Source organism: Cnephaeus nilssonii, assembly GCF_951640355.1.
Source record: "Cnephaeus nilssonii genome assembly, chromosome: 14".
Lineage (NCBI taxonomy): Eukaryota > Metazoa > Chordata > Mammalia > Chiroptera > Vespertilionidae > Cnephaeus > Cnephaeus nilssonii.
In genome coordinates, this window is record NC_137085.1 from 18,624,519 (window position 1) to 18,640,989 (window position 16,471).

Below are 16,471 nucleotides of genomic sequence, written 5' to 3' on the forward strand. Positions count from 1 at the left end.
AAAGCTTTTACCCTCAATGTCTCATTTGATCCTCACGAAAGCCCCGGGGGGTGCAGAGAAAGGAGAGGTCACTCTGGATGGGTGGTGATCTGCTTAGGGTCTCAGACAGGCCAGGAAGAATGGAGGGGTAATTGAATCCCAGGCGACCCCACATTTCCCCGCCTGCTTCCTCAGTGAATATTTTCACCATTCCTCGTGCTTTCACACTCCAGATTTACCACAGTTGCTTTTCACACAGTTGGGAGCAGGAACCACAGGAGGGTTGCCATTGCCCGGGTTTGTGAGCTCGGCTCTGGCATTCACTCACTGTGTGGCCTTGGGAAAACTGTGTAACCTCTCTCTGCTTTGATTTCCTACATCAGATGAGTTCATTAAAGGTTCATTATTCTTATGGATAATGCAAGGAATAAAATGACATAATGCTTGGCCTAGCAAGAAAAAATTAATAAACTCAACAAAAATTGCCATTATCATTATGATTGGAGCACATCTGAGAGGGTACAGTTTCTGTACAATCATCGAAGTTGAAGTTTGTTTCACTTGGATAGACCGTCCCACAAATACAGGCCTGCCAGCAGGTGGTGACATTCTGTTGCAAATTGCATAAATAGCAGACAGAAATCTCAAATCTTAACACCTTCTTAAGTGAAAAGGAAATCTTTAATATTAAACTATCAGTGCAGGAGTTAGCTTCTGATGGCCCCATCTCTCTCTCGTAGATTAAAAACTCATTTAAAAACTGTTTCAGAATAAACTGCGTAGACTAATAAAAATTAGTCATTTTTGTGAAATCTTATCAAATATAAATGTCCCAAATAATAACTAAATATTGACAACGTTTTGTTTTTTTTCTCACTTAAAAAGTGAGGCATTGTCACCATATAAAACTAGAAAATAAAAGTTTATTTTAAAAAATTATCTAAAGATAAATGTTAGTGATATTTTACTATATTTCTTCCCAGAATTTTGTCTTTGCATATATTTTCTAGTATTAAAGATCACACTGTATATAAAATTTACATTGTTCTCCTTCACAAATCATACGTGTATTTTTGTCACTAATCATTCACTTATAACATTTCGTAAGAGTTCCTTATCTGCCTAATGTTATATCTATATATTATACAAAAGGGATTTATTAAAAGAAGAATTAGAGACAATAATGAAAATCATTACAACAAATCTGTACATTGGTAGAGGGTTTTAAATTTTTCAAAGGACTTTCATGGGAACTATCTCATGTCTTCTGGCACATGTCAATAAGAATATCTCTGGCCTAGACACCAAGACTTGGAGCTGTGGGATCATATGATCTGCACATTTTTAACATTGCTAGATAGTGTTTGACATTTATCAGTCGTTTTCTTTATAGTCTGTTTCTAGTGTGTGCCAAATTCAAGAAATTCTTCCTACCCTGAGATCATACTCAGTATCTCTTCCTTCTTCCTGACCAGTTCAAAGATCTTGGAAAACATTAACTTCTATCACCGGGCTCATCATAAATGTCATATCATTATCTACATTTTATTTCCCCTTTTTCTTACAACTTTCCAAATTAGTCATTTTTAATATAGTCAATGCTTACTTAGATCTACTCATGTGTTTATTAATCTCTTCATCACTGTTGGGGCTTTGCTTCTCATTTGTTTGTTTTGCATTCCATTCCTTCCTTTTGGACTTCGTGTTTCTAATTCCTAAAGCATTGTCCTTTATATTTTCTTTGGGCAGGACTTAGTGAATTATACAATCTTTGTCTGAAAATAATAGTTTTACCCTTGCTCTTGGATTATAGTTTAGCTGGGTGTACAAGTCTACATTAATAGTATTTTCCCCACAAACATTTTGAAGATGTTCCATTTGCCTTATGACTACTAATGTTGCTCTTGAGAATTCCATCACAGGCTAATTTAGTGGTTCTCCACTGGGGGCAGTATTACCCTCCAGGAACATCTGGCAATGTCGGGAGACATTTTTGGTTGTCACAACTGGGGGAAAGGTGCTGTTAGCATCTAGTGGATAGAGTCCAGGTATACTGCCAAATGCCTACAATGTAGAGGACACCCCTCCTCACCTCCCAGCAAAGAATTATCTAGTCCAAAATGTTAACAGTGCTGAGATTAACATTTCACATGTTGGTGAAAGCCACAAAACACTGTCCTTAGCCTAGGCGTCCACCAGTTTGTAATCAACCAATTGTTGAATTGTTGTTCCGTTGGGTTTTTTTTTTTTTTAATCTTTGTTGGTTTGGTGTTTCTCTATGATGTGACTAATGGTGCGTTTATCACTGTTCATCTTGTCCAGGACACATTGCACTTCTTACATCTGAGAATGGATGTCTTTCACCAATTTTAAAATAGTTTCATCCAGTTTCACATCAAATATTTCTTCTTCTTTACTTCCTCTCTTCTCTCTTTTTGTCTTATTAGGTTATATATTGGACCTTTTCTTTCTATTTTCCATATTTATTGACCTGTCACATTTTCCATCTCTTTATAAGCTTTTGTTACATTTGGGTAATTTCCTCACATATTTCTTCCAGTTCACTAATGTTTCTTTCTACTATGTGTAATCTATTTTTGAATGTGTCCATTAATTTTCAGAAATTATTTTCTATATGTTTTAGAATTTCTATTTGTTTATTTTTCAAATATTTATTTTTATATAGTCTCTTCTTTTTAAATAATATTTTGTGTCTTTCTTTTAGTCCTTATTTCAAGGTTGCAGGTTCCATCCCTGATCAGGGAATATACAAGAATCAACCAATGAATGCATAAATAAGTGGAGCAACAAATATCTCTCTCTCTCTCTCTCTCTCTCTCTCTCTCTCTCTCTCTCTCTCTCTCTCTCTCTTCTCTCTCTCTCTCTCTTCCTTCCACCCTCTCTCCCTGAAAAAAATATTTTTAAAAAGATATTATCTCATCTAAAGCACTGGCTTTAGCTCCACTCTTGAAGCCACTCCATAAATGTCTCTGCTGCTTTGAAAGGCAAACCATTCAAGTAGTGCCAGCTTGGTACCAGGTTCTCCTACAGCTCGTTCATTGGAGCGCATTAGGAGGCTTCAGGAAGAATCCCAGCCGCTCCACACATTTCCATGACTGGAAAATGAAGCTCCACTCTGGCTCAGGGGCCAAACTTGCAGCGTTGGGAGACAGACATTTGGTCGGGGAAGACAGACATGTCAGCCAGCTCAATCTCAGATCGGCACTTCTCTTTGTTAAATATTGCCTTGCAGAATTAGAAACATTGAACTGGCCTAAAACAATTCTTTCTCCCTACCCAATAGTTATGGGTTGCTTACAAACTGGTGGACGCCTAGGCTAAGGACAGAGTTTTGTGGCTTTCACCAACATGCGAAACTCCCACCTAGCTTACTTCTATGCATCGATACTCTTTAGGTCATGTGGTTAATAAACCACTTAAATAGCTTTCTGTTCTAGTGACATTTTGTCTGATAAAATCTAAGATTCTTGTCAAAAACCACTTCCAGTTAATCTGTGCCTACTACATCTCCGCCCATCAACCGTCACAATCCGTCAAAATACACACTTCTAGTGCTCACCACTTCCTTTTCTGGGGGTTCATACGCTTTTCTAACTATTTGTAAGTTCTCAGATGGCCCAGCTCTATCATACTCCCATTTCTTTGCTCATGTTACTTTTCTGCCTCGAATGATTCCTTTCCAACTTCTCTCTGACTCCACTCAAAAGCCTTTCTTCTATGAGGCCTTCCTCTTTTCATTCTTAGGATAGAATCAATTACTTCTCCTTTAAGCAACCACTTTATGTGTGAAGGGGCCTACAATGCAGCAGGTAATGGGGGTGGGGAGTGGCGCAGATGTGTAAACAAGTAAATGTATTCGTGTTGCATCTGTGCACTAAGGAAGTAAGTCTAGCACATAGCATGATAGTTAAAGTATGTAAGTGACTCTAGCACATAGGTTGGCCCTTAAATTATTTAATGACTATATGTTGACTGAGAATCATAAAGAAAAGTCAAGATTGTAGGTCAGAAAAAGAAATAATATAAGACCTAAGAAATCATGGGTAGTATCAAAAATGCATCCTTTAAATTCATTTATTCAAAATCTATGTATTTAGTGGTAATTTTCCATTCCATTACAGAAGAGTTTTGCTGTGATTTTCCACTAGGGAGGAATGGTTGGTGGAGATTTTCCAGAAGATGAGAGATCAGAGGTCTAACAGAGTCCTGCCAAATTACAAAACACAGTTCTTGTGTCCTTAAGAGGCTTTGAGGAATAAGGAAGGTTCTGGAGGCAGATGCTTCTGCCACAGAACAGCTGGTCCTATTAATTAAAGGAAGCGTTTTATAGATGGCATGATGGATCCTAATAAATCAGGGATGTCTCAGGTGATGTCTGTGCATTTTAGCCAATGACTTATGCTAGCAACATCAAGGGACCCATGACAGTAATGATGCATGGTTCAAAGTGTGCAAGGGATGTAAATTGTGCTATAAAACATCAGGAGCCTCTACCAATGGAATTTTTACCCAGAGCACATGCTACACAGAAGTAGTAGAACCTGGGCACTCAGGCCTTGGATAATGTTTTTTTTTAATAATAAAATTATGTTTTTAGGATATTGTTTTTGTATACCTCCTGGATCCTTTAAGACAGAAGCCATCTAAAAATGTATTAGGCTCAGATTCTTATACAAAGAATGATGCTTATCCAAAACAATGAATGCAGCAGACTCTAATTGGAGGCAGAGCTCAGCTATCGGAGGTGTGGAGAGTGTTCATTTTGAGACAGTAACATATGTGATCATAGGTAGGGTGGATGCACACACTTCTGCTGATGCTCTATCATTTTCCCCTTGATCTCATAGATTTCATAAACCTTGCTTGCTAGGGTGAAGGAATTCCAACCTCTCTATAATAGCTAATTTCTTATAAAACTCATTGGGACCTCACGAGAATGTTTGCTAACTAATGACTTGAGAATCTTTCCTGAAAGGTGGGTCAAATAATTTGTAGTTGTAATAAGGCAATACAGTTTCCAAAGGATGCCCACAAGTTTCAGTCTAAGCAACCTCATTTAGAAGAGGAAAAGAGACAGAACAATGTCATGAAAAGGTATAAGTGTTAGAATCCAATAAACTAACTTCAGATCCTAACTCTGCTGCTTGCAGCTGTGTGACTCTAGGCAGGTTTCTTAACCTGTCTACATAATCATTCATTCATCTATAAAGTGAAGAAATTAGTATGTCTAAACAGATTAAATTAGGTACCAAATTATTTTGGTCCCCTCACCCTTTATTAATATCAAAATGATAGACTGATCACCTTTCCCTTCAGTAAGAAAGTGAGAATAAAACTAAGAATGACTCAGATATAATTATTCTAATACTGCATACCCTACTATTTTGTTCTACTTCATTGAGGGAGCACTTGAGAATAATTTAAGATTTTTGCAAGTATGTCATATATGGGTAACCACCTTGTACAAAAAGACTGAGAGTTATTAAGCATAATTCATTCTGCTTGAATAGCAGAGCCATATGTAGAATGTAGCTTTTAATGCTAACCACATGGTTAAGGAGACTAAAATTATAATCGCTGCTTTAAAGTTCATTGAATATAAGTAAGTGTGTAACTGTGAGCTATATGTAGGCTACATATGGCTCATAAGAGATTGTTTCAAAGACTAGTGATAAAATCAACCAACTAAAACCATCTAAAGACAGATGAAGTTCCAATTTTGAATTGAGTCAAACAGGGGTATAGCTTACTCATTTTATTTTTAAAGACATGTGTCACAAGTTTTAGAGTTCCTTAAATCGTAATAATCTTCAATCCACTTCCCTTTCTGAAAGAGCATGAATATTAAAATCAAGAAATATTTCTATATCCCAATTAAAAGTCATGTGATCAATAAGCTGAATAGAAAATATTATTTTAAAGAATAAAAGTAAAGTTGCTGTGGGACAGATAATAAATATAAAATCAAATAAAGAGGCACAAATACCTTTTCTCAAATATTATCCTTATTGTTTCTTTCCCTCCACCCCCTACCCCACCCCCCATCTCATAGCTACACCCTCGCTGGACCTGACACCATTGAATGCCTGGCCAGTGGCAAGTGGAGTGGAAGTAACCAGCAGTGTCTGGCTGTCTCCTGTGATGAGCCCCCCCACGTGGACCACGCCTCTCCAGAGACTGCCCATCGGTTATTTGGAGACATTGCATTCTACTACTGTGCGGATGGTTACAGCCTGGCAGACAATTCCCAGCTGCTCTGCAATGCCCAGGGCAAGTGGGTTCCCCCAGAAGGTCAGGCCATGCCCCGGTGTATAGCTCACTTCTGTGAAAAACCCCCATCTGTTTCCTACAGCATCTTGGAATCTATAAGCAAAGCAAAATTTGCAGCAGGCTCCGTTGTGAGCTTCAAATGCATGGAAGGTTTCATACTGAACACCTCAGCAAAGATTGAATGCATGAGAGGCGGGGAGTGGAACCCCTCCCCCATGTCCATCCAGTGCATCCCCGTGCGGTGTGGAGAGCCACCGAGCATCATGAATGGCTATGCGAGTGGATCAAACTACAGTTTTGGGGCCATGGTGGCTTACAGCTGCAACAGGGGCTTCTACATCAAAGGGGAGAAGAAGAGCACCTGCGAAGCCACAGGACAGTGGAGTAGCCCCATACCTACATGCCACCCAGTGTCGTGCAGTGAGCCACCGAAGATTGAGAATGGCTTTCTGGAGGTAAGAGACTGGTTAGCAAGTGGTCCATGGCTTTCTTCACTTTCAGGGCCAGCCAGTGTGGCTAACCTGGGATTCAAAAGCAGGGCCAGCCCGGCCGGCATGGCTCAGTGATTGAGTATCCACCTATGAACCAGGAGGTCACGGTTCAATTCCTGGTCAGGCCACATGCCCGGGTTGCAGGCTCGATCTCCAGTGTGGGACATGCAGGAGGCAACTGATCAATAATTCTCTCTCATCATTGGTGTTTCTATCTCTCTCTCCTTCTCCCTTCCTCTCTGAAATCAAGAATATAGAATATAGAATAAATATAAATATATGTACTTTTTTTAAAGCAGGGCCAGTGAACAGATTGTTGAAAAACAGAAGTAGCTAAATCCGTAGGTGGTGAATATTGGAGAAAAAGTGATAGAGATATGAATCCTTCTAATGTATTAGCTTTCTACATTCTACTAGTATATAGACATTTGAAGCACTTTGTAGCAGTATCTCAACCTTAACTATTGTTAGAATAAACCAACTTCAATAAAATACACTTTGCTTTATAGAAGTTATTCCAAGATGGATATGTACTTTATTTTATAGAAATAACTTAAGGTCTAAAGAAATCTATTATCATTTCTAGTTTTTAGACAAAAGATGGGATTAAGCCATCTATTCGCTATGATGCAGTTCTTGCAGGCTTGTTTTAGTGGGTTTAAAAGTAATTTTACTGTGATGGACAAAGGGTTACATTAGACCCACACATGTCCTGCTTTCACACTAGTATGTGTCTTCTCATTAAGTCCATCAAGAAAGCAGGAAAATCTATTCCCTCAAAACAAGGGCCATTTTAAATAGACAACATTTAAATTGAACACTTTTTAAAGGCCAACACATACATAGTACCTGTTCTCCTTTATATTCAAAAGCAACAAAACAACAGTAAAAGCCATTTATTTAAGACGGCTTTTATTTATTTTGCTCAAATGCATTACATTTCCTTTGGAAGAGGATTATAGTATATGTAAGGAGGCTTTCTTTCTTTATTCATTTAACAAATATTTCTGGAGCTCCTACTGGTGCCAGGTAGTATTTAACAGTACAGGTTATATCTGTAATGGCCTGATGCTGACGCATATGAGGGGTGCCCAAGCAATAAATAAGTAAAATGAACAAGTAATTATGTCCAAATACCAAGAAGTTCATTACAGCATGGAAGCTAGTCTTCACAACAAAGACCCATAGTAATCTTTTAAAGGTTTCATAACTAACCCATCTTTCGTCCCGCCTAAAAATGAGCTGTTAATTATGCACTTACTTATTTGAATTTTGAGATCATGAATATCAAGTATTCTGTTTAAAAGTTCAATAGTGTTTTTTTTAATTTCCCTTGTTTGTGTTTTAGCAGCAATTTTTAAAAAGTATATTAAGAATGAGTATCAAACTCTGACAGTACTTTTAGGACCATATCCATGAAAAATATTTCATTGGCTTTTTAAATTATCTAATGAAATTAACAAATAATGTATGTTTGATTATGTGTTCACTCTTTTGTGATTAAAACAATGAACTATAGTGTTGCTTTGGTCAGCACGATTTTTTGAACTTACCAAGTAACATAATTTTCAGTATTACTTTAAAAATTCAAAAATTCATCCATCAGTTTATTCACTTAGTACTTATCTTTTACGTATGGGCTCAGCACTGTGATAATAATTTCTGCAGTAGTGATGACCTAATTTGACTTCCTACTGTCCTTTGAACTTATTTAAAAAAAAGCATTTGGACCTATTGGGAAAAAAAAAACATAAATCCTTATTTGCTTGTATTAATTGATTTATTTTAAAGTAGGCATTTTAATTTAGTTCGTTTTTACTATTCAATGTATTAAGTTCATCATATGATCTGTCATACAAATTGTACTTAATTGTTTCTCCCTGTCATGCAGCATGTCACTGGCAGGATCTTTGAGAGTGAAGTGAGATATCGGTGTAACCCGGGATATAAGCTCATTGGAAGTCCTGTATTTGTCTGCCAAGCCAATCGCCACTGGCACAGTGAGTCCCCTCTGTCGTGCATCCCTCTCAGCTGTGGAAAACCTCCCCCGATCCAGAATGGCTACATGAAAGGAGAAAATTTTGAAGTGGGGTCCAAAGTCCAGTTTTTCTGTAATGAGGGTTATGAACTTATTGGTGATAACTCTTGGACATGCCAGAAATCTGGCAAATGGAACAAGAAGCCAAACCAAAAGTGTGTGCCCACCAAGTGCCCAGATCCACCCCTCCTGGAAAACCAGCTGGTGCTGAAAGAGGTGACTGCTGAGGTGGGAGTGGTGATGCTCTCCTGTAAAGAAGGGCATGTCCTCCAGGGCCCCTCTGTCCTGAAATGCCTGCCATCCCAGCAATGGAATGATTCTTTTCCTGTTTGTAAGATGGTTCTTTGCCTCCCACCTCCCCTAATTGCCTTTGGTGTCCCTGCTCCTGCTTCTGCTCTTCATTTCGGAAGTACCGTCAGTTATTCATGTGTGGATGGGTTTTTCCTAAGAGGAGATCCTACCACCCTCTGCCAAGCTGATGGTACCTGGAGCTCTCCACTGCCAGAATGTGTCCCAGTGGAATGCCCCCAACCTGAGGAAATCCTCAATGGCATCATTGATGTGCATGGTCTTGTCTATCTCAGCACAGCTCTCTATACCTGCAGGCCAGGTTTTGAGTTGGTGGGAAATACTACCATCCTTTGTGGAGAAAATGGTCACTGGCTTGGAGGCAAACCAACATGTAAACCCATTGAGTGTCCAAAGCCCAAGGAGATTTTGAATGGACAATTCTCTCACACAAACCTATACTCTGGACAAACCATCACATACTCTTGTGACCAAGGCTTCAGGCTCGAAGGTCCCAGGACCTTGACCTGTTTAGAGACAGGTGATTGGGATATGGATGTCCCATCTTGCAGTGCCGTCCACTGTGACCCCCCACAACCCATTGATAATGGCTTTGTAGAAGGTGCAGATTATAGCTATGGTTCCATGATCATCTACAGCTGCTTCCCTGGATTCCAGATGGCTGGTCATGCCATGCATACCTGTGAAGAGTCAGGTTGGTCAAGCTCCATCCCAACATGTGAACCTGTAGACTGTGGTCTCCCTCCTGAAATTGACTTTGGAGGCTATACTAAGCTCAAGGATGGTCAGGGATATTTTGACCAAGAGGAAGATATGATGGAAGTTCCATATCTGACTCCTCACCCTCATCATTATCTGGAAGCAATGGCTAAAACCTGGGAAAACTCAACTCCTGCTACACTTTCAACAAACTTTCTACATGGCTCCATGGTCTCATACACCTGTAATCCAGGTTATGAACTTTTGGGGAACCCTGTGCTAATCTGCCAGGAAGATGGAACTTGGAACAGCAGTGCACCATCCTGCATTTCAATTGAATGTGACCTGCCTGTTGCTCCTGAAAATGGCTTTTTGCATGTTTCAGAGACCACCATGGGCAGTGCCGTCCAGTATAGCTGCAAACCCGGACACATTCTGGTGGGCTCCGACATAAGACTTTGTCTACAGAATAAAGAGTGGAGTGGTGCTTCCCCACACTGTGAGGCCATTGCATGCAAAAAGCCAAGTCCAGTTACAAATGGCTCCATCAAAGGAAACAACTACACATACCTGAGCGTGTTGTACTATGAATGTGATCCTGGGTATGTGTTGAATGGCACTGAGAGGAGAACGTGCCAAGAAAATAAAAATTGGGATGGGAATGAGCCAGTTTGCATTCCTGTGGACTGTCGTTCACCCCCAATCTTAGCCAATGGCCAGGTGAGAGGAGATGAGTACACATTCCAAAAAGAGGTTGAGTACATTTGCCATATAGGGTTCTTACTTGAGGGAGCCAGGAGTCGTGTTTGTCTGGCCAATGGAAGTTGGAGTGGAACCACTCCCATCTGTGTGCCTGTCAACTGTGCCACCCCACCCCAGGTGGCAAATGGGGTGATGGATGGCCTGGAGTATGGCTTTGGGAAGGAAGTGGTGTTCCGCTGTCAGGAGGGCTACGTGTTGCATGGTGCTCCAAAACTCACCTGTCAATCAGATGGGAACTGGGATGCCGAGTTTCCTCTCTGTAAACCAGTTAACTGTGGGCCTCCTGAAGATCTTTCCCATGGCTTCCCTAATGGCTTTTCCTTTTATCATGGGGGGCATATACAGTATCAGTGCCTTTCCGGTTATAAACTCCATGGAAGCCCTTCAAGAAGGTGTCTCTCCAATGGCTCCTGGAGTGGCAGCCCACCTTCTTGCCAGCCTTGCAAGTGCGTCACACCAGTCATTCAAGGTGGAACTGTCAACAGAACAGATGTGGATTGTGGAAAAACAGCTCAGCTTCAGTGCTTTAAAGGCTTCAAGCTCCTGGGACCTTCTGAAATCACCTGTGAAGCCAATGGCCAGTGGAGCTCTGACTTCCCCCGCTGTGAACACATGTCTTGTGGTTCTCTACCAACAATACCAAATGCATTCATCAGTGAGAGTGACTCTTTGGAGGAAAATGTGATAACTTACAGCTGCAGACCTGGGTATGTCATCCAGGGCAGTTCAGATTTGATTTGCACCGAGAACGGGATGTGGAGCCCGCCTTACCCAGTTTGTCAGCCCCTGTCCTGTGGACCCCCGCCGTCTGTTGCCAATGCAGTGGCAATTGGAGAGGCACACACCTATGAAAGTATAGTGAAACTCAGGTAAGACCATGGCTCAAAGTTTCCAATAGATGAGGGAAAAAGAGTTGTAAATGAAAAGTGATTGGTCAAAATCACTTAATAGAGAAACGATTGCTCCAAGTTTGACTCCTACTTGGCCTGTAATTTGTGAAATTTAAAAAACAACAACACATATCCACCTAATAAATGTTAGCTAATTAAATTATTTAATTCTAGAGCCAGATTCTCTAGGTAGAAATCTCAGCTTGCTTGTGTGAGTTTCATCATCTACAAAATGAGAATAAAGATAATGGTAGTACCTACTCATAGGGTTGACTTGAGTATTAAATGAGTTAATATTTGTAGAGCACTTAGAACAGTGACTGGAATTTAATAAGTAAGTATTTGCTGAATAAATAAATGCAAAATTTTTAAATCATAGAGTTTTAGAGCCAGGTTGATTTAAATTTGAACAGCCACACTACTGTGACATTATAGTACCTAATAATCAGGATTTAAAGAAGTATCCTAAGTAAAGGACCTAGAACAGTGCTGGGCACAAAGTAAATACCCAATAAATATTAATTATGTTATATTCTTACTAGTAGTTGAGTCTACTTTGGACTTTGTCTAGAATTTCTTGAACTGTTAGCTGTTTTAGAATAAACAGGAATTCAGTAGTGTGATTATCTACAATGAAGGGCAATAATAACAACATTTCAAGCAACTTTAATCTTGGCTAATCCTTAACGTGGATAACAGAGGGTTGGTCTGGTTATCATGTTGGTGTTTTTGCATGGCAATGCCTCCACCTGATGCTTGCATCAGTTTTGGTATAGCATACAAAATACCTACTGAGCCTTATAACAGCGTCTTACATTCAAGAACAGATCACCAGCAGCATTGTCCTCTCTTTAAGGCACTTATTTTTGCCTGTCTATTGCAGATGTCTGGAAGGTTATATGATGGATACAGACATAGACACATTCACCTGTCAGAAAGATGGCCGTTGGTCCCCTGAGAGAATCTCCTGTAGTCCCAAAAAATGTTCTCTGCCAGCAAACATCACACGTGTCCTTGTTCATGGGGATGATTTCAGTGTGAATCAGCAAGTTTCTGTGTCATGTGCAGAAGGCTACACCTATGAGGGAGTTAACATATCGACATGTCGGGTAAGATTGTCTTAATTAGAATGTGTAAGTGTAACTCATTGATAAATATCAACACAAGAAGATGCCTCATGTTTCCAATCATGTCAAAGGATTTGAGAAGTCTTTTGGTAGAAATATAATAAAATATATCTTTCCAATATTCCTGTTTTTAAACTAACGAAAATGCCAAGGTAGAGTTCAATAAAAAGAGGCAAATATTAAAATATCTATAACAAGATATTCAGGAAAAATTAACCATATGGTTATATAGTCTACACATAGACATTCAGAAGAGTCTATGTATAGAAATGAGCCCTGATGATTCCAAATAGGTTTCCAGTTCTAGTAGAAAGATCCGAGGCTGCAGAAACAGACAGAAATTGGAGTCAGGTTCTGATTCTGCTACTTTTGAGATGTGTGACTTTAAGAAAGTTACTTAAAATTTCTGGGTTTTAGTTTCCTTACTAGAAAAATGTATAGAGCCCTAGCCCGTTTGGCTCAGTGAATAGAGCATTGGCCTGCGGACTGAAGTGTCCCAGGTTCAATTCCAGTCAAGGGCACGTACCTCGGTTGCAGGCTCCTGGCTCAGGCCCTGGTCCGGGTGCATGCAGGGGGCAGCCAGTCGATGTGTTTCTTTCACATCTATGTGTCTCTCTGTCTTTCCCTCTCTTCCACTCTCTCTAAAAATCAATGGAAAAATATCCTCAAGTGAGTATTTAAAAAAAAGAAATGAAAATGTATAGTAAAGCATATCTTGTATGGTCAGTATGAAAAGCTATATAGATAACGAGGGAAAGTGCCTAGCTCAGCACCAAAGGCAGCCAACTCCCTAGGGCATTCCCTTCTCCTGGCTTCCTGAAGTTGTACCAAAGAAAGAAAAATAAATCATTGATATGGTCTTTCTTTGCTGGAATTTGGGGTAGGGGGAGGAGGAATGCTGCATGGTATAGAGTGGCTTTTCCATTAAACATGCCTTTGAACTTCATCTCAAATATTTTTAGGCTCTGTGACCTTATATTGCTCCAACTTGTTTTCTTTTTTACATATATCTGCCATTGAAAGGATTGCATTATTTAATGTAATGAAGTGTGTAGTATATGCCTGCCATAAGGAGGGACTTGAGAACTACTTCCTTCTCCTTCCAGTTTCCCATTTGTAAATCATGCATATTCAATGCTTGGTTGCTGCCAAGCCTAAAAGCAAACATTACCGGGAACAGGAACATCAAAGTGGCCATGCTCTCAAAATCGGTAGAGTTCCAGATGTTCCCGCTTAGATTTAGAGATGAAGCAGTTTGAAGGGAAACTTTTTCAAAGACTCTGAGCTTTCTGAACCAAGCAAAGCCTCAGCATACTTATGAGAATCAACTCAGTGTTCTCCCATTGAGAGTGTGTGCACGAGGAGATGGCCTCTCACGTGCCCCGAAGGACCCTGCCTTACAGGTGTCTATGCTCGTTTTTTCCAAGTCAGTAATTTATTTACTTTCTCCACACATAGTATGACCCCTAACCTTCACTCAGTTGAGTTTTGGTTTAGTTTTTGGTGTAAATAGACCCTTTCTAACCGTTTAAATGTATACATTGTATAAAACTATATTCGGTGCCTAAAAATATTTTATTGTAATATAACAAAATGGTCCTTTGGTTCATAAAACAAATGCATGAAAAGATCAATATGAATTCTGGAAAATGAATACTAAATAGGAGCAGCTCCTCCTGAAATTAAGATAAATTACAGAATTACAGAACTCCTATCAGTGTGGTATTGGTGTAAAACTAGGTAAAATGAAAAACAAATGAAAGAGAAGAAATGAGTCAAAAGTAGATCATCACGCCCTAGCTGGGTTGGCTCAGTGGATAGAGTGTCGGCCTGTGGAATGAAAGGTCCCAGGTTCGATTCCCTGTCAAGGTCACATGCCTGGGTTGTGAGCTTGATCCCCAGTGTGGGGCATGCAGGAGGCAGCCAATCAATGATCCTCTCTCATCATTGATGTTTCTATCTCTCCCTCTCCCTTCCTCTTTGAAATCAATAAAAATATATTTTTAAAAAAATAAATAAAGTAGATCATCACAAGGCAGTAGAGAAAGGAATAATTAGTAAACAAATTATTTTGATACAATTAAGTTACCATTAGGGAGGAAATTAAAATGTACCAAAATAAATTCCAGATATAGCTGAATAAAACAATATTATCTCATTTTAAAAGTTACTAGAAATACCTAGAATGATTAATTCAGAAATATTGAAGCACTATATATAGTATAAAATTAGGTACAATTTATATTTCCAACATTAGGGGAATGGTTGATTATGATGCAGGCATATATGTATACATAATTACTTCTTGCTGATATGTATAATAAAAGGCTTTGCCTCAAATCCTGTTTTAGACAGTTATCCAACTCATGAACCATTTCCTCAAAGAAGACAAAACTATTAGCAAGAGAATAATAGTCTAAGGAAATATCTGTGCATACTTCACTTTACCTAAATAGAGGGCTGAGAAATGTTCATTCTGACCATGATGGTCGGGAAATAAAGTATATGGGTGTATGTGTATATATATATATATTTTTTTTTTTAACTATGTGACCCACTCCAAAATATATAATAGAATGTTTTCAAGTATTCAAGTTGGAATGGAGAAATGGAAGCCATCTGCTTAAACTTGGAGTGGTATGCCTAAAATTTGCCTTTTCTCATAAACTTTAAAATACACTGTAGAATTTTGTGAAATACAAGGGTGCATTGGTATGTCACAGAATGTTTGTATCAATCACCCAGCCCTCATGCATCATAATGAAAACATACTCCTTGCTGTTACTGGTTTTTTAATGGATTTTATTAGGAAGAAAATGCTTGTTTTATATGTTTAAGAAATGTCCAAAATTGTTTAGTAATGACTATAAAAACTATATAATGATTAAGGTGTTTATTAAGGCCACAGACAGTAAATAGCAGAAGTAGGACCAAATTGTAGGTCCTTTTGACTACCATTTTGGAGATCATCCTGCTATGCAATCAATATTGACATATTTCCTCATTCATATAATTTAACTCCTAAATACAACTCACAACTTGGTATTTGTTACTTAGCTTGATGGCACCTGGGAGCCACCATTTTCTGATGAATCGTGCAGTCCAGTTTCTTGCGGGAAACCTGAAAGTCCAGAATATGGATTTGTGATTGGCAGTACGTACAGCTTTGGAAGCACGGTGATTTATCAGTGTGAGCCCGGCTATGAATTAGAGGTGAGCAAACAAACTGTCTAACCAGAATTAATTTGTTTTTCCAGCCTCCTTAGGAACATGTTTAGTACTAGCACTGATTTGTTTCACTCATTTTGGTCCTAAAATATTCCTTTATACTTTGTTGCCTTTTACCCTAATACTTTACAAGAAATATTCAAGGTGACTTGCAGTTCTAAAAAGCAAAATAAGTCTTGAATTAAAAAAAAAATCAAAGCCATGAAAAGGGAGCAGTTAGTATGCCAACCATAAGACTGATACTGTAAGCCTGCGTTTCAGCCGTCTATTGGTCGTATTCTGCCCGTTGTCTGTTGGTCAGACTCTGCAACAGGCAGTCCATCTGTCACCAGGGGGAGGTGACCATAGGATAGGGATTTAGGTATGCAAGGCTAGGATTTCCTCAAGCAGTGGGCTCAAACACCTAGACAGGTTCCTGATGGAGATGCCAGGTTCCCACATGGCAGATCTGGCCTGAAAAGTCCTCATAGCAGTTCAAACCAAGGACCAGGTTAGGTCTCATGACCACTCCTGGTTTGTCATATTCAAACCCCATCAGCAGCACCTCCGCCTCCCTAATTACTTTGGTGGGAAGGCTGCAGTCAATTTTGATGAAAGCATGGCGATATCATCAAACTTGGAAATTTAAGAAATCTGTCCTACATTACAGAATGTTGT

The 16,471-nt window shown here is 39.3% G+C and overlaps 1 protein-coding gene across 1 annotated transcript in view; it reads left to right on the top strand.

The window, feature by feature from the left end:
- The window catches only part of SVEP1 (sushi, von Willebrand factor type A, EGF and pentraxin domain containing 1), a 152,712-nt gene that overhangs the window by 112,606 nt on the left and 23,635 nt on the right, over window positions 1–16,471 (top strand). Inside the window, exons 37-40 of the mRNA XM_079789802.1 lie at window positions 6,053–6,725; window positions 8,653–11,438; window positions 12,343–12,568; window positions 15,644–15,799. Coding sequence (XP_079645928.1) covers window positions 6,053–6,725; window positions 8,653–11,438; window positions 12,343–12,568; window positions 15,644–15,799 — 3,841 coding nt within the window. The remainder of the gene's footprint in view (window positions 1–6,052; window positions 6,726–8,652; window positions 11,439–12,342; window positions 12,569–15,643; window positions 15,800–16,471) is intronic.